We start from the raw sequence: 15,646 nt of genomic DNA on the forward strand, positions 1-15,646 counted from the left end.
AGGGAAGAGGAAGGGAAGAGGAAGGGAAGAGGAAGGGAAGAGGAAGGGAAGGGAAGGGAAGGGAAGGGAAGGGAAGGGAAGGGAAGGGAAGGGAAGGGAAGGGAAGGGAAGGGAAGGGAAGGGAAGGGAAGGGAAGGGAAGGGAAGGGAAGGGAAGGGAAGGGAAGGGAAGGGAAGGGAAGGGAAGGGAAGGGAAGGGAAGGGAAGGGAAGGGAGGGAAGGGAAGGGAAGGGAAGGGAAGGGAAGGGAAGGGAAGGGAAGGGAAGGGAAGGGAAGGAGGGAAGGGAAGGGAGGGAGGGAAGGGAAGGGAGGGGAGGAGGGAAGGGAGGGGAGGGGAAGGGAAGGGAAGGGAAGGGAAGGGAAGGGAAGGGAAGGGAAGGGAGGGGAAGGGAGGGGAAGGGAAGGGAGGGGAAGGGAGGGGAAGGGAAGGGAAGGGAAGGGAAGGGAAGGGAAGGGAAGGGAAGGGAAGGGAAGGGAAGGGAAGGGAAAGGAAGGGAAATGGGCAGAAGACATGAATAGATACTTTTCCAAAGAAGCCATCCAGAAGAAAGAAAAGAAAGAAAGAAAGAAAGAAAGAAAGAAAGAAAGAAAGAAAGAAAGAAAGAAAGAAAGAAAGAAAGAAAGAAGAAAAGAAAAAAAGAAAAGAAAAAGAAAAAGAAAAAGAAAAAGAAAAGAAAAAGAAAAAAGGGCAGAAGACACGGATACTTTTCCAAAGAAGCCATCCAGATGGCTAACAGACATATGAAAAGATGCTCAAAATCACTTATCACCAGGGAAATACAAATCAAAATCACAATGAGATACTGCCTCACACCTATTAGAATGGGTAAACTTAACAACACAAGAAACAACAGGTGTTGGTGAGGATGTGGGGAAAGGGGAATCCTCTTGCACTGTTGGTTGGAATGCAAACTGGTGCAGCTACTCTGGAGAACTGTATGGAGGTGCCACAAAAAGTTAAAATATAACTGCACTAAGATTCAGCAATCGCACTACTAGGTACTTACCCAAAGAATACAAAAATACAGATTTGAAGGAGTACATGCATCCTGATGTTTACAGCAGCATTATCAACAATAGCCAGATTATGTAGAGCCCAAATGTCCATTGACTAATGAATGCATAAAGAAGATGTGGTATATATACACTGTGGAATATTACTTAAGACATCAAAAAGAATGAAATCTTGTCATCTACAGTGACATGGATGGAACTACAGGGTAGTAAACTAAGCGAAATAACTCAGTCAGAGAAAGACAAATACCATTTCAGTCCCATGTGGAATTTAAGAACGAAAACAGATGAACAAATGGTGGGGGGAGAAGAAAGTAAACTATAAGAGACTCAATGACAGAGAACAAACTGAGGATTGATGGAGCAAGGTAGCCAGAGGATGGGCTGGATGGGTGATGGGGATTAAGGAGGGTACTTGTGATGAGCAATGAGCGTTGTTATATAAGTGATGAATCACTGAATTTTACTCCTGAAGCCAGTATTGCACTGCATGTTAACTACCTAGAATTTAAATAAAAATTTGAAAAAAAAAAAAAATAACATCTCTGATATTGACACTTCTTAAAATTTATGGCATTTAAAAAGATAATAAAACAAAAATAAAGGGCAATCTTGTGGGTCTGAGCCCTTAACCTAGAGTGTCTGTACCAAGTCCAGGTAGTGTCAGAATTTAATTAAATTGTAGGATACCCAGTTGACATCCACAAGGAAGTGGAGAAATGCTTGGTGTGGAAGATCCACACATCTGGTATCAGAAGTACTGTGAACAGAGGAACAGTATTTCTTTAGAGAGGTTAAACATTGTGGTCACAGAGCTACTAAGGGATAAAACTGAGCTTTGGAGCCAAACAAATTTTAGAACCTACGCTCTAAATAACAACAAGATGAACAAAATGAAAGCCAAGCCATATCATTATTTTATATTCATAACACATATATTTGCTTACTTTTTTAAAGATTTCATTTATTTGAGAGTGTGTGCATGAGTGAGGGGAGGGACAGAAGGGGAGAGGGACAAGTAGACTCCCCGCTGAGTGGGGAGATCATGACTTGAGCCAAAGGCAGACACTTACCCAACTGAGCCACCCAAGTGCCCCATGCTTATTAACAGCAATGAAGAGTTGAAGAATAACAATAACTATCACATTAATTCTTACCTGTGTCTGCCTCATTGCCCGTTCCACTCGGCGTATGCTTCCTCTCTCAAGTTTTGTCCGGAGGATCAAGGCTGATGTCTGAATGGCCCAAAACTTTGGTTGTGAAAGCAAAAACTGATGGAAGAGTAGAAAAAACAAACAAAAAAAGAAGGGATAAGCTTGGTGACCCCACTCTGATAAGTACAAAATTAATTCTTCCAAAAATATCTGCTGAATGCAGATTTGAAAATCTTCTTGGTAAAAAATAATAAAACGTGCTGTCAAATATTTTTGTGAAGAATGTGTTCATTTGAGCAGTCATTACTTAACCTAGTAGATCCAATCTACTGAATAAATCTCTTAAGGGATAAATCAAAATCTCCCCAAATTATCAAAGCATTAGGCAGACGATATCACACCAGAAATTAATAAATCTTTTTATCTCATAGATTATTAAAAAATGTGAGACAATAAACTACCTCAAAATATCTTTCTCAAAACTAAAACAAATTTTTAAACATCACCCAAACTCAAACATAAACACAAATCATTAGAAATCTGGTAACTCTTTACTTAAAAAATAACCTAATTCATAGATGCAAATACAAATCACACTTAGGTACGCAGAATGACCCCAAATTAAGTATTTGTTCCCTGAAAGGCAAAAACCTTCTTTTTTTTTTTTTTTTTTTTTTTTTTTTACAGATTACAGTGACTGCTTTCTGGCCTTGGTTAGGGCATTGAGTCTCAGATTCAGTTAAAATGCTTTCCTAGAGGAGGCATCTTATCAAAGACTGGCCTAAGATAAAAGGTCAAAAGGTCAAACATGCAAGTACTAAGTCCTAACCCCAGAAAGCTGTGCCTGCCATGAGTTCAGAGAATGTAGCAGAAACCACTGAATATGACCACGCACGTAGTAGGGGAGAAAGTAAAAGTTCTGGGTGAGTGAAAACGGGCAAAATGTATGATGACGCAGTTGGGACTGGCTTGGGGTAATGAACAGCTTTCATTCCCTGCTGATCATCTGGAACCCATGCTGTTTCCCAGTGATCATTCACAACTGTAATTTTCAGTCAAGATTGCTGCGAAACAAGGGAAAACACTCATTTGTCAGAAAGCTGAGTATATCCTTGATCATCTGCTTGCTTCTAAAAGTCAGTGCGGAAACACCCTAGTTAATTAAGAGTTCCATTAATCATTCAAAATGTAGCTGCACATTAGAAGTGCCTAAGAAACTTGATATTTTTTTTAAAGTCAATCAGATCTCTGAGAGCAGCATCTGCCAATTGTGTTTTTTAAAACACTCCCCAGGTAATTCTAAACTATAGCCAAGTTTAAAAACTCTGAGGCTAACCTAAAACAATAACCACTAAAAAACGCAAAAACTCAATGCTAATAGCAGTTTTTGAGTGTTTGTGACTCCAGGAATGACTGACTTCTTCACTAAGTGACTGTCATTAAGATTTCCCATGGACTGAATCATTCTAAACCCTTGTTTTATTACCAAAAAATATATTCTTTTAAAAACAATTTTAAGTTGGCTCCACACCCAGCATGGAACTTAGCACAGGGCTTGAACTCACAACAGTGATATCAAGAGTCAGATGCTTAACCAACTGAGCCACCCATGCCACCCCTACCAAAAAATACATTCTTTATCAGAATTTTAGAAGGGACCTGTATTATAAGTAATTTTTATAAGAAAAGTGCATTTATTTTAGGGTAGTCCTATCACACTGAAGGAAAATTTAAAACTAAGGCCTTGAATATTTATTTTTTGAAACTAATGTGTCCAATATTAAAGTATAATTTGAGGGAATTATAAAGTCACAATAAACACTGATTTAATTATTTTTAAAAATTGTGATAAACATTATAGTGAAGGCAATTCAAATTGAATTCAGGTAGAAATATGCAATCTTAAGTTATAGAGTCCTAGGTACTTGCATAAAAACTCATCTTGGAGTGAAAATCCTAGGTACTCACCTTAATTGAAGAGTGTATATATGTGTTTATTGTCAAAGTTTCTGAACACAATACACAAAGCCTTATCAGCAAAAGCTAAATGGTTCTAAGAACTTTATTCAGATATGTAAAGACAGAATTTATTTATGTGTTGTAAGTGGTCCCCAGGTTCACTTTTGACTGTAGAGTAGATAACCGGTAAATTTTTCCTTTCTTAGAATTCAATTCTTGAATATTACCCCTTGAATAAACTTGCATTAATATTTTTTTTTTAAGATTTTATTTATTTATTCTTGAGAGATAGAAGGAGAGACAGAGCCAGAGACACAGGCAGAGGGAGGAGCAGGCTCCATGCACTGGGAGCCCGACATGGGACTCGATCCCGGGTCTCCAGGATCACGCCCTGGGCCAAAGGCAGGCGCCAAACCGCTGCGCCACCCAGGAATCCCAAAACTTGCATTAATATTCAAAAAAGAACTACTAGGCTAAAATAATACAAGTATTTATTATTGGTCAAATTCATTATAACTCCAAATTCTCATCAAGGGTTAGCAGGAGGAGTGCCTAGGTGGCTCAGCCAGTTAAGCGTCTGGCTCTTGGTTGTGGCTCGGGTCATGACCTTTATGGTCCTGGGATCCAGTTCCATGCTCAGTGGGGACTCTGTTTCTCCCTCTGCCCCACCCCCTGCTCGTGCTCAGGCACACACATGCTTCTCTCTTTCTCTCTCTCTCTCTCTCTCGAATAAATGAATAAAATCTTAAAAAAAAAAAAAAAAGCAGGATATCTCTCAATGAAGTATAAATTCTATCTCAGTCCCTATAACTCTTTACTGTACCACCATGTGTTGCCTGCCTGGCCCCTATAGACATCTGAATTTTCAACTCTGGATCAAGGCCAAACCCCTTATAATAAGGAAAATGAAGTACCAATGGGTGAGGCCACTTGCTCTGTGTCACACCTTCAAGTAGCTAAAGCTGATTCTAATACTTGGTCTCTTGATTCCCAGAACAAAATTTACAGTGTTTTTCAACACTTTCCCCAGATACGATTACCTTCTGGGAGTGATGATACTACCCCAGAAACTCTGGTAGAGCAATGTAAGCAGAAGAGTCAGTAAAGCACGCTGGGAAACTGCTTTGCTAAGGGAGGAGTAAGCAGAGAACGCATGAGTAAGGGAGGAAGAGAATCAGTACATGGGGTCTTACCAAAACACGTTCGTTCATTAGTTCACTCCATACAAGGCTGTGTGCATAAGGCCCCAGGGACAAACTAGCAAGACAGACAAATGAGATCCCTGCACTCACATAATTTACATTCTAATGTAATGTGGATTAGGTAATCTTATCCTTTTATAACTAACTGAGCAAATTAAAATATTTTATTCCCTTAAAATATACTTTATCAGATTAGCCTATAACCTTATCTTGTTAGCCTCCATTAACTAAAAATCTACAAGAAGAATGGCTTTAGCAACATAAATAGGTGCATATGGTCCTATAAAGAGATATATGATGAGGTAAAAGACATTAAAAAACGATTCAAATGTGTAACACTATTTGATCTCAAGAATTTTCAAAGGAAAGACATCTTTTCATAAAGTAAATCTGCCAAGTGATTCTACTACCCACAGTGGGTTGCAGCATCACTGACTTACTTTCTCTGCATCTGATTGAACAAACTGTCTCTAACCTTGTGACAGGAGAGAAGAGCACAGAGCGAAGGGCTCTGTAGCACAGTAGGAACATTCTCCAAGCCAGGGACAACTTGTTCAGAATCCCAGCTCTACTACATGAGATTAGCTGAATGACCTTGGGAAGTTACTTGACCTCCCAGGGTCTCTAAAACAGCAGTAACAATCTCTCACAGGTCATAAAGATTAAATATGAATTAGGTAAAACTTAACAAACTCTGAGAGTACCCACTGAAGTAGCCCCGGCCCCACCCCCACCCCCGGATTCCTCTTCCTGTAATGCTTTCTCTCAACCCTGACAGAAAAACACCATCCAGAGCGAGCACAGGATATGGCACTACCCTCTGAGAGGTTCAGGACACGCTATCCCCAAAATATGGCACCTGAGCATTTTGAATATCCTAAGCCAAAGGAGTCTGAGAAAACAGCAGAAGCAGGAAGATCACTCCGACCTTCCCCCCACTCCTCTGCCCTGAAACATCATAAAGCCCTCATCCTCCCTATATCCAGAGGTAAGGAGCATCCTTTACACCTACACCTCACACTCTCTGACCTATCACATTCCTTCATGAGGCCCACTCTTCATCAAACCAAGTGTAAAAGTACTTGGGTTTAACTGTTTCATCAGGTCTTTGTTTTCTTATGAAGCGTCCCATGTCACACATACACAAAACAAAACAAAAACAAATACCAGTATTAAATAAACCTGTGTGCTTTTCTCATGTTAATCTGTCAGGTTAATTTGCAGACTCAGCCCTAAGAAGGTCAAAGAAAACTCGTTCTCCCCTATGGCTCCTAACCACACTGGTGACCTTACCAATGACATGGTAGGATACAGATCATCAGCTCAGGCCACGGGCTTGTCAGAGTTAAAGCCCAGCTTGAAGGTTTCCACACCAAATAGGGAGATATTTTCCTCAAAAAAACAACAAAATCAGACTGTTTTCTTCGCTGGCATGAGAAAAAGAGTTTGCCTGAGACTTTTATGTGAAGGTCAAGCAAAACATTCTCACTAAACAGTGAGAGTAAAATGCAATCTGACAAAGAAACATTTGAAAAGCTTTAAAGAAGGAACTGGCTGGATAATGGTATCACTGAAGAATGCATTTATCTTATATCTGTTTGGCCAAGAGATATAAAGACTTGGGAAAGTCTTTCTAAAAGGAGGTAACTGTAGATAGGCTGTGTTTAATATATTTTATAGAACTCTGCTGCCCACAACGTAAGTCAATTGTAATTAGGCAAGAAAAAGATAATTCAAGGGGGGATATGTGCTATAATGCTCTACCAACTTAAGAAGAAAATGTTATTTTCAAGAAATATCCAATCTAGTAATTCACCAAGCAAACCCAATGGTGAAAGCCCCAACCTAACCACCCAGGCAGGCAGGAAGCTGGCTGATGAGGACTCAAGCTTGGCTGTCCAGACCCAAGGGCAGAGCTGATCCAGAGTCTCCACCACATCCCCGGCCAGAGTAGTCTTCATTCCACTCAACTTCCGACCTAAGAATGACTACCCAACCAGCTGCCTCACCCTCCAGGTGTTGGCTCAAATGCCACCTCCGCAGAGAGCCTTTCCTAAATATCTCCATCTCTACTCCATGACTCTCCAACCGCTGCATGCAGGTTGATTCCTCCAGAGCAGAGGCCCCAGCCTGGCACACTGCAAGCATTCAAAGGAAGACATAAAGAAAGGGACAGAGAAAGAAACTTTATATTTGTCATCATTTACACAGGAGCAAAAGGTTATGTACAAAGATGCTTCCTCTGGAAAAGAAATGGAAATTGACAGTGACTGGCACTTATGAAAATCACCTGCCACATTTTTTTTTCTGACATTCCCCCAATAGATTTGGAGAAATACTCTACCCCAAAGGACAAAACATAGTAAATAATAGTTGGGTATCATGAGATACTATCTTTATTACTATAACCCAGGTATACTGTGGATTATATAGGCTTTTGTGAAGCTCAGAAACTTAAACATTACTTTATAGTACTTTTTCCTTACAACAATATGCTCCAAATGCCAAATAAAATAAGCTTACAAGTTTCTGAAAATAAGTCATTACTAACTTGTGGCCTACAACATATTTTGAAAGAAGAGGCATGGCAGAGTGGGAAAATGCCCTGAAAAAAGAACTAGACTCTAGACCAGATTCTCCACCAATTAGCTGCATAAGTCTTGGGAAAGGCACTGGCCATTTTAGCCCTCCTTTTCTTCATCTATACAATGATGGGATTCGATCTGATGGTCTCTAAGGTTGCTGTCAGCTAGAAAGTTTTAATAAAATTCCATTTGTTTTATAGCAAATAATAAGGCTCCAAATAATTCATTATGATACTTTGTTCCAATCTACAATTTAAGGTGAATTCTTTCTTAAACTAGCTTGGATTCCTCCACCTTCCCAGCCATTCTCTATATGCCCCCTAAATAAGTGGATTAACTTCTCTTGCACTAAGATGTATCTTATCTATAAAGAGAAAAAAAACTGGACTAAACAGTGACCAAAGCTTATACCACTTACAAAATTCTGTCATAATGATGGGCAGCCTGGTGACTCAGTGGTTTAGCACCGCCTTCAGCCCAGGGCGTGATCCTGGAGACCCAGGATTGAGTCCCATGTCAGGTTCCCTCAGCCTATGTCTCTGTCTCTCTCTCTCTGTGGCTCATGAATGAATGAATAAATTCTTAAAAAAAAAAATCTGTCATAATAAAAGGAAAATAATGACATGAATTCCCAAGTTCATCTTTGCTGAATTTTGGTTATTCTATATTTTTAATTAACAATAATTTGATTGTAACTATTATAGATTTCAAATTCACCAAAATACCCTACAAAGTTTATTAAATCCCAGTGAAAGTTCTTAACTCAATATAAGAGAAATACTTGAGAACACCTAATCTTTCAGAGGCTAAAAAACAGTAAAATAAAGGAAGATGTTGGCAAATACCAAATGCTGACTTACCAGATCAGGAATACTGAGGTGTCTCACATAGACAAGGCTAAATGAACACACAGTTTCAGCATTGATAATGAAAAGCAGTGAGTGACTGAATATATAGTACCTAAATATAAGCTGACAAAATTTTTTATTAGCCTTGTATTCTAGCAAAGGACAATATATCAGAGATTAACAAATTGTGAAATTCTATTGACTAGTCCATGTTCATGACAGATACTTGACAGTATCTTTGGATGGATGAGGAAATCTGGGCATTAAAAAAAGCATCCACAAAAATAAAAACAAAAGCAAACAGACAAAAAAAAAAAAAGCAACCTCAAAAAACTAAACACAGAATTACACATGATCCAGCAATTTCATTTCTGGATAAATGCCCAAAGGAAATAAAAGGAGGGTCTTGAATAGATATGAATAGATATTTGCATTCCAGTAGTTCATGACAGCATTATTCACAATAGCTATAAGGCAGAAACAACTCAAATATTAACTAAGAGGAAAATGATAAACCAAATGTGGTGTGTTTGTATAATATATATAATGTATAATATATAATATATATATATTTCAGCCTTAAAAAAGTAGATTCTGATACATACTACAACATGGATGAAACTTGAAGGCCTTATTCTAATTGAAATAAGCCTGACACAAAAGGACAAATATTTTATGATTGTATGAGGCACCTAAAATACTGCAACACATGGAGACAGGAAATAGAATGTGATTGTTGCCAGCCTAGGGGGAAGAAAGTATAGGGAGCCAGTGTTTAATGGGTACAGAGTTTCAGTGAGGTAGGGGTGATAAAAAAAAAAAAAAGTTCTGGAGATGGAAAGTGCTGATAATTACATAAGAGCATAAATGTCCTTAATGTCACTGAATTGTACACTTAGAGACTGAGCCCCAAGTCAGCCTCTGCGCTGGGTATGGAGTCTGCTTAAGATTCTCTCTCTCCTCTGCCTCTGCCCCTCCTATCACCCCTCTCTCTCTCCCTCTCTAAATATATATATATATATATTATATTCAGCCCAGGGCGTGATCCCTGAGTCCCAGGATCAAGTGCCACATCGGGCTCCCTGCATGGAGCCTGCTTCTCCCTCTGCCTGTGTCTCTGCCTGTCTCTCTGCCTGTCTCTCTCATGAATAAATAAAATTTTTTAAAAATTAAAAAATAAACATAGGGGTATATGTATCCCTTTGAATTAGTATTTTCATATTCTTTGAAATACCCAGTAGAGCAACTGCTGGATCATAAAGCAGTTCTATTTTTAACTTTTTGAAGAACCTCCATACTCTTCTCCAGAGTGGCTGCACATTTGCATTCCCACCAACAGTGTGGAGGGGATTCCCCTTTCTCCACATCCTCACCAACACCTGTTGTTTCTTGTGCTGTTGAGTTTAGCCATTCTGACAGATGTGAGGTGATGCCTCATTATAATTCTGATTTGTATTTCCCTGATGATGAGTGATACTGAGCATCTTTTCAATGTCTGTTGGCCATGTGTATGTCTTTTTTAGAGAAATGTCGTTCATACTTTCTGATCATTTTTTAATTGGATTGTTTTCTAGGTGTTGAGTTTTATAACTTTTGGATACTAACCCTTTATTGGATATGCCATTTGCAAATAGCTTCTCCCATTCCATAGGTTACTTTTTAGTTTTGTTGACTGTTTAGTTTGCTGTGCAGAAGCTTTTTACTGTGATGTAGTCCTAATAGTTTATTTTTGCTTTTGTTTCCCTGGCACCTCAGGAAACATCTATAAAGATGTTGTTATGGCTGATGTCAGAGAAATTACTGCTTGAGATCTCTTCTAGGATTTTTATGGTTTCTGGTCTCTCATTTAGGCCTTTCATCCATTTTGAATTTATTTTTGTGCATGGTGTAAGAAAGTGGTCCAGTTTCACTCTTCTGCACATTGCTGTCCAGTTTTGCCAACACCATTTGTTGAAGAGATTGTCTTTTTCCCTTTGGATATTCTTTCCTACTTTGCCAAAGATTAATTGACCATATAGCTGTGGGTTCATTTCTGCGTTTCCTATTCTATTCCATTGATCTATGTGTCCATTTTTGAGCCAGTACCATACTGTTTTGATTATTATACCTTTGTAATATAACTTGAATTGTCATGCCTCCAGCTTTGCTTTTCTTTTTCAAGATTACTTTGACTATTCGGTGTCTTTTAGAGTCCCATACAAATTTTAGAATTGTTTGTTCTGGTTCTGTGAAAAATGTGAAAAATGCTGGTGCTATTTTGATAGGGATTACATTAAATGTGTAGATTGCTTTGGGCAGTATCGACATTTTAACAATGTTTTGTTCTTCCAATGCATGAGCATGGAATATGCTCCATTTCTTTGTGTCCTCTTCAATTGCTTTAATCAGTGTTTTATAGTTTTCAGAGTACAGCATGTTCACCTCTTTGGTGAGGTTTATTCCTAAGTATCTTATGGGTTTTGGAGCAACTATAAATGGAACTGTTTTCTTAATTTCTCTTTCTGCTGCTTCATTATTAGTATATTTAAATGCCACAGATTTCTGAGATTGATTTTGTATCCTGTTACTTGACTGAGTTTATCACTTCCAACAGTTCTTTGGTGGAGTCTTTGGTTTTCTATATATAGTATCATGCAATCTGCAAATAGTGGAAATTTTACTTCTTCCTTACTGATTTGAAGGCCTTGACAACGGTAGCTCTTAAACAGGATTTTCTTCATCCTCCAGGAGAGCAAGGTGCCCGCTTTCTAAAGGTATGGAGTACACCAACACCCCTTAATACTTCCCTCAAAATGGGAAATCACTCAAAACACAATTAACCTGTGGACCATTCCACCTAAGCTTTCTGGTAGAGCTCAAACTCCGAAGGCACACCTTAGTCACTCACCCATAAATAGGCACTGACCCTAGTTATCTTAAAATTAAAATGCCTAATACTGGCTAGCTCTGTGCACTGGCAAACAGCAGTTGGACACAGCAGTAAGCTTTTCCCTTGTACAAATACTCAATTTATTAGAATTCTTCCCAAGTAATACAAACCCAAGTGATGTCCCACTATGTTTAAGCCATGTCCTTGTAGACTTCCAGGTATCTGGCAGCTCCATCCTATTATCTGGTGAAGTATCTAGATAGCATTAATTTCAAGTTAGAAAACAACTGGCTGCACGATAAAGCATACTGTTCTATCTCTATTGCACCAGAGAACTCCTTACAACCAAAAATATTACATTTATCTTTGTTAAGATAAACAAAAACATACAAAATCATCTAGACATATGGCAAAAATGTGTTGTGAGGGGTGCCTGAGTGGCTCAGTTGGTTAAGCATCTGCCTTCAGCTCAGGTCAGGATCTCAGGGGAACTAGCCCTGCATCGGGCTCTCTACTCAGCAGGAAGTCCGCTTCTTCCTCTCCCTCTGCACCTCCTCTGCTCATGCTCACTCTCTCTCTCGCTCTCAAATACCTAAAATCTTTTTAAAAATTTGCGCTGTGAGAACAAGCTATGATAAATGCTTCTGAGCTGTTTGCAAGAAACTCTCACTTTTTTCATATAGTCATGAGTGGGTCATCCTGCATCTTGATACTTCTGCCATTGATAGGTTTAAAGAAATAAATCATATTATTCCCAAGCTAGGCACTAACACAAATGATAAGTTTGGAAGTTCATAATTTATCTTCATGTAGACTACATGGAAAAGAGATTCTAACACTTAAGTGAGCTTAATACATTCATACAAGAAATTGGAATGAAATTAACAGAAAAAGTATTTTATGTAAGAAATTCTAGTGTGGTTAAAATGTGCTGAGAAAAAAAAAATGTGCTGAGAAAAGGTGCTTTACTCATTTTCTTAAAGATACTATTCTTTCAGGACCCCTAGGTAGCTCAGCAGTTGAGCAGTTGAGTGTCTACCTTTGGTTCTGGTCGTGATCCGGAAGTCACAGGATCAAGTTCCACATCAGGCTCCCTGCACGGAGCCTGCTCCCATCCCTCTGCCTATGTCTCTGCCTCTCTCTCTCTCTCTGTGTGTCTCTCATGAATAAATAAAATCTTAAAAAAAAAATACTATTCCTTTGAAATACTGGAAATGACCATAGCAATTCATCTGACCATGAATGTAAGTGCCCTATGTGACTCTTTCCATGTATTTTTCAGTTTGATGTAGTAAAGAAATGGCTGCTAGATCCGATTTTTTAATTAAAACATTTATATATATTATATATGTAAATATACAATGAATTTTCACACTCTAAGCAGACATATGTCACCAGCACTCAGATCAAGAAACATTACCTGCATCCTACTATTCTGCTCATTGTCTGTTCTGGTCATTTCCCTGTCCCTCTGTAGGGGTAACCTGACTTGTAGAGAGATCAGTGTGTATGCTTTTTTACTTTATACAAATGGAATCACAGAGTACTCTCATATCTGATTTCTTCTGCTCAACATTATGTTTGAAAGATTCATCCACATAGTTGCATAGAGTTGTAGAATTCATTTCATTAATGCATAATATTCCATTGCAAAAATATACAGTTTATTTAACCATCATATCAATAACAGGCATTTATGCAGTTTCCAATTTGGGGCTAATACAAATGTGCTATGAACATTCTAGATGTGCTACCAGAATGTATGATTATGCATCCCTTAAGACATGTTCTTTAGGTGAACATGAGCAAGTATTTCTGTTGGGTATATACTTAGGGGTGAAACTGCAAGTTCATAGAATATGAATATATTTAGCTTTCATAGTTCCTCCCAATCTTCTAAAAGGTTATTCCCCTCAACATTCTTACTAGAAATATTAGAGACCCTTGTTGCTTCACATCCTTATGACATTCAATACTGTTTTGCATTTTAGCCGTTCTTGTGGGTATGTAGTAGTATTTCATTATGGTTTTATTTTTTATTTTTTTAAATGAGCTGTCCAGCCCTTGAAAGACATGGAGGAGGGGCACCGGGGGGGCTCTGTGGTTGAGCGCCTGCCTTTGGCTCAGGGCGTGATCCCAGGATCCAGGATCAAGTCCCACACTGGGCTCCCGGCAGGGAGCCTGCTTCTCCCTCTGCCTATGTCTCTGCCCCTCTCTCTCTGTCTCTCATGAATAAATAAATAAAACCTAAAAAAAAAAAAAAAAAAAAAAAGACATGGAGGAATCTCTTTTTTGAAGATTTCTATTTATTTAAGAGAGACAGAAAGAGATAGAGCACTCACAAGTCAGGGGAGGAGCAGAGGGAGAAGCAGACTCCCTGCTGAGCAGGGACCCAGATGCAGGACTCGATCCAGGACCCTGGGATCATGGGTCCTGGATCCATGAACCATGAGCCACCCAGGTCCCCTTCATTATGGTTTTAATGTGTGCATTTCTCTAACCACTAATAAAGCTGAGCACCTTTTAATATGCTAATGACCACTGCAAAGTCTATTAAGCCCTTGTTGAAGTCCTTTGCCTCTTTTTTTCTACTGGGTTGTCAGAATTTTTCTTAATAATTTATCAAGTTTATATATTTTTTTTTAAATTTTTATTTATTTATGATAGTCACACAGAGAGAGAGAGAGGGGCAGAGACATAGGCAGAGGGAGAAGCAGGCCCCATACACCGGGAGCCCGACGTGGGACTCGATCCCGGGTCTCCAGGATCGCGCCCTGGGCCAAAGGCAGGCGCCAAACCGCTGCGCCACCCAGGGATCCCCTTATATTTTTTTAATACAAGTACCTTTTTGTTGGAGGAGGATAATATGTTATTTATATTCTTTTTTTTTTAAGATGTTATTTATTTATTCATGAGAGACACAGAGAGAGAGGCAGAGACACAGGCAGAGGGAGAAGCAGGCTCCATGCAGGGAGCCCGACGTGGGACTCAATCCTGGGTCTTCAGGATCAGGCCCTGGGCTGAAGGTGGCCCTAAACTGCTGAGCCACCCGGGCTGCCCTGTTATTTATATTCTTGACAAACATTCATGTAACACATACAATGTGCTGGCAAGGCAGTGGTCTAAGTCCTTCACAAATATCAATGGCATCTTTTGATAAAGAGAAGTGCTTAATATTAATGTGGTCCAATTTATCATTTTTGTTTTATGGTTAGAGCTTTATTGTACTGTCCTAAGGTCTTAAAGACGTTCTATATTTTTTCCTCTAACAGCCTGACAGTTTTGCTTTTCAATTTTATATATTCAGGCTGGAATTGATTTTTACATATACAACATGATATAAGTTTAAGATAGCTTTTTCTATATAGATATAAATCATCCAACACCATTTACTGAAAAGCCTACTCTTTTTCATTGTATTGCAATGCCAACTTTGTCATAAATCAGATGAACCGTGTATGTATGGATCTGTTTCTGGACTATTTTTTCTACTGGTTGGTTCGTATTTTCTTATGTCAAAATGTCTTAATTCAATGTTTCTCAAACTTTAAACTGCCTAAGAATTACACGGAGAAATTGTTAAAATACAGACTTTTTGGACTCAACCCCAGAGATTCTGATTCCATAAGGGGTTGAGATAGAGCTGCATTTCTCACAGGCTCCCAGGTGATGCTGATGCTGCCAGCCACAATATGATAAACAATAATATAGTTCTGTAACAGGGCTTGCTATCTGGCAATGTAAATAGGTCAGCTCAGTTCTTCACAACTGCCTTAGCTATTCTTAGCCCTTTACATTTCCATATGAATTTTAAAGTAAGCTTGTGTTCCACAAAACCAAAAAAACAATAGCAACAACTATAAAAACAAAATATCAAACTCTGGGATTCTGTTAGAGATTGCACTGATTATATAATTTGAGAGGTTAATTTGAAAAGACTTGAAATTTTAAAATATTGAGTCCTCCATGAATACAGCAGATGCCCTCATTTAAGTCTTCACTAATCTCTCTTATAA

General features: G+C 38.8%; 1 protein-coding gene across 1 annotated transcript in view; it reads right to left on the reverse strand.

Moving 5' to 3' along the window:
• Positions 1 to 15,646, reverse strand: part of TTC27 (tetratricopeptide repeat domain 27) — a 175,614-nt gene that overhangs the window by 98,116 nt on the left and 61,852 nt on the right. Inside the window, exon 10 of the mRNA XM_041756634.1 lies at positions 2,171 to 2,284. Coding sequence (XP_041612568.1) covers positions 2,171 to 2,284 — 114 coding nt within the window. The remainder of the gene's footprint in view (positions 1 to 2,170; positions 2,285 to 15,646) is intronic.

This window comes from Vulpes lagopus, chromosome 5, assembly GCF_018345385.1.
Source record: "Vulpes lagopus strain Blue_001 chromosome 5, ASM1834538v1, whole genome shotgun sequence".
Taxonomy (NCBI): domain Eukaryota; kingdom Metazoa; phylum Chordata; class Mammalia; order Carnivora; family Canidae; genus Vulpes; species Vulpes lagopus.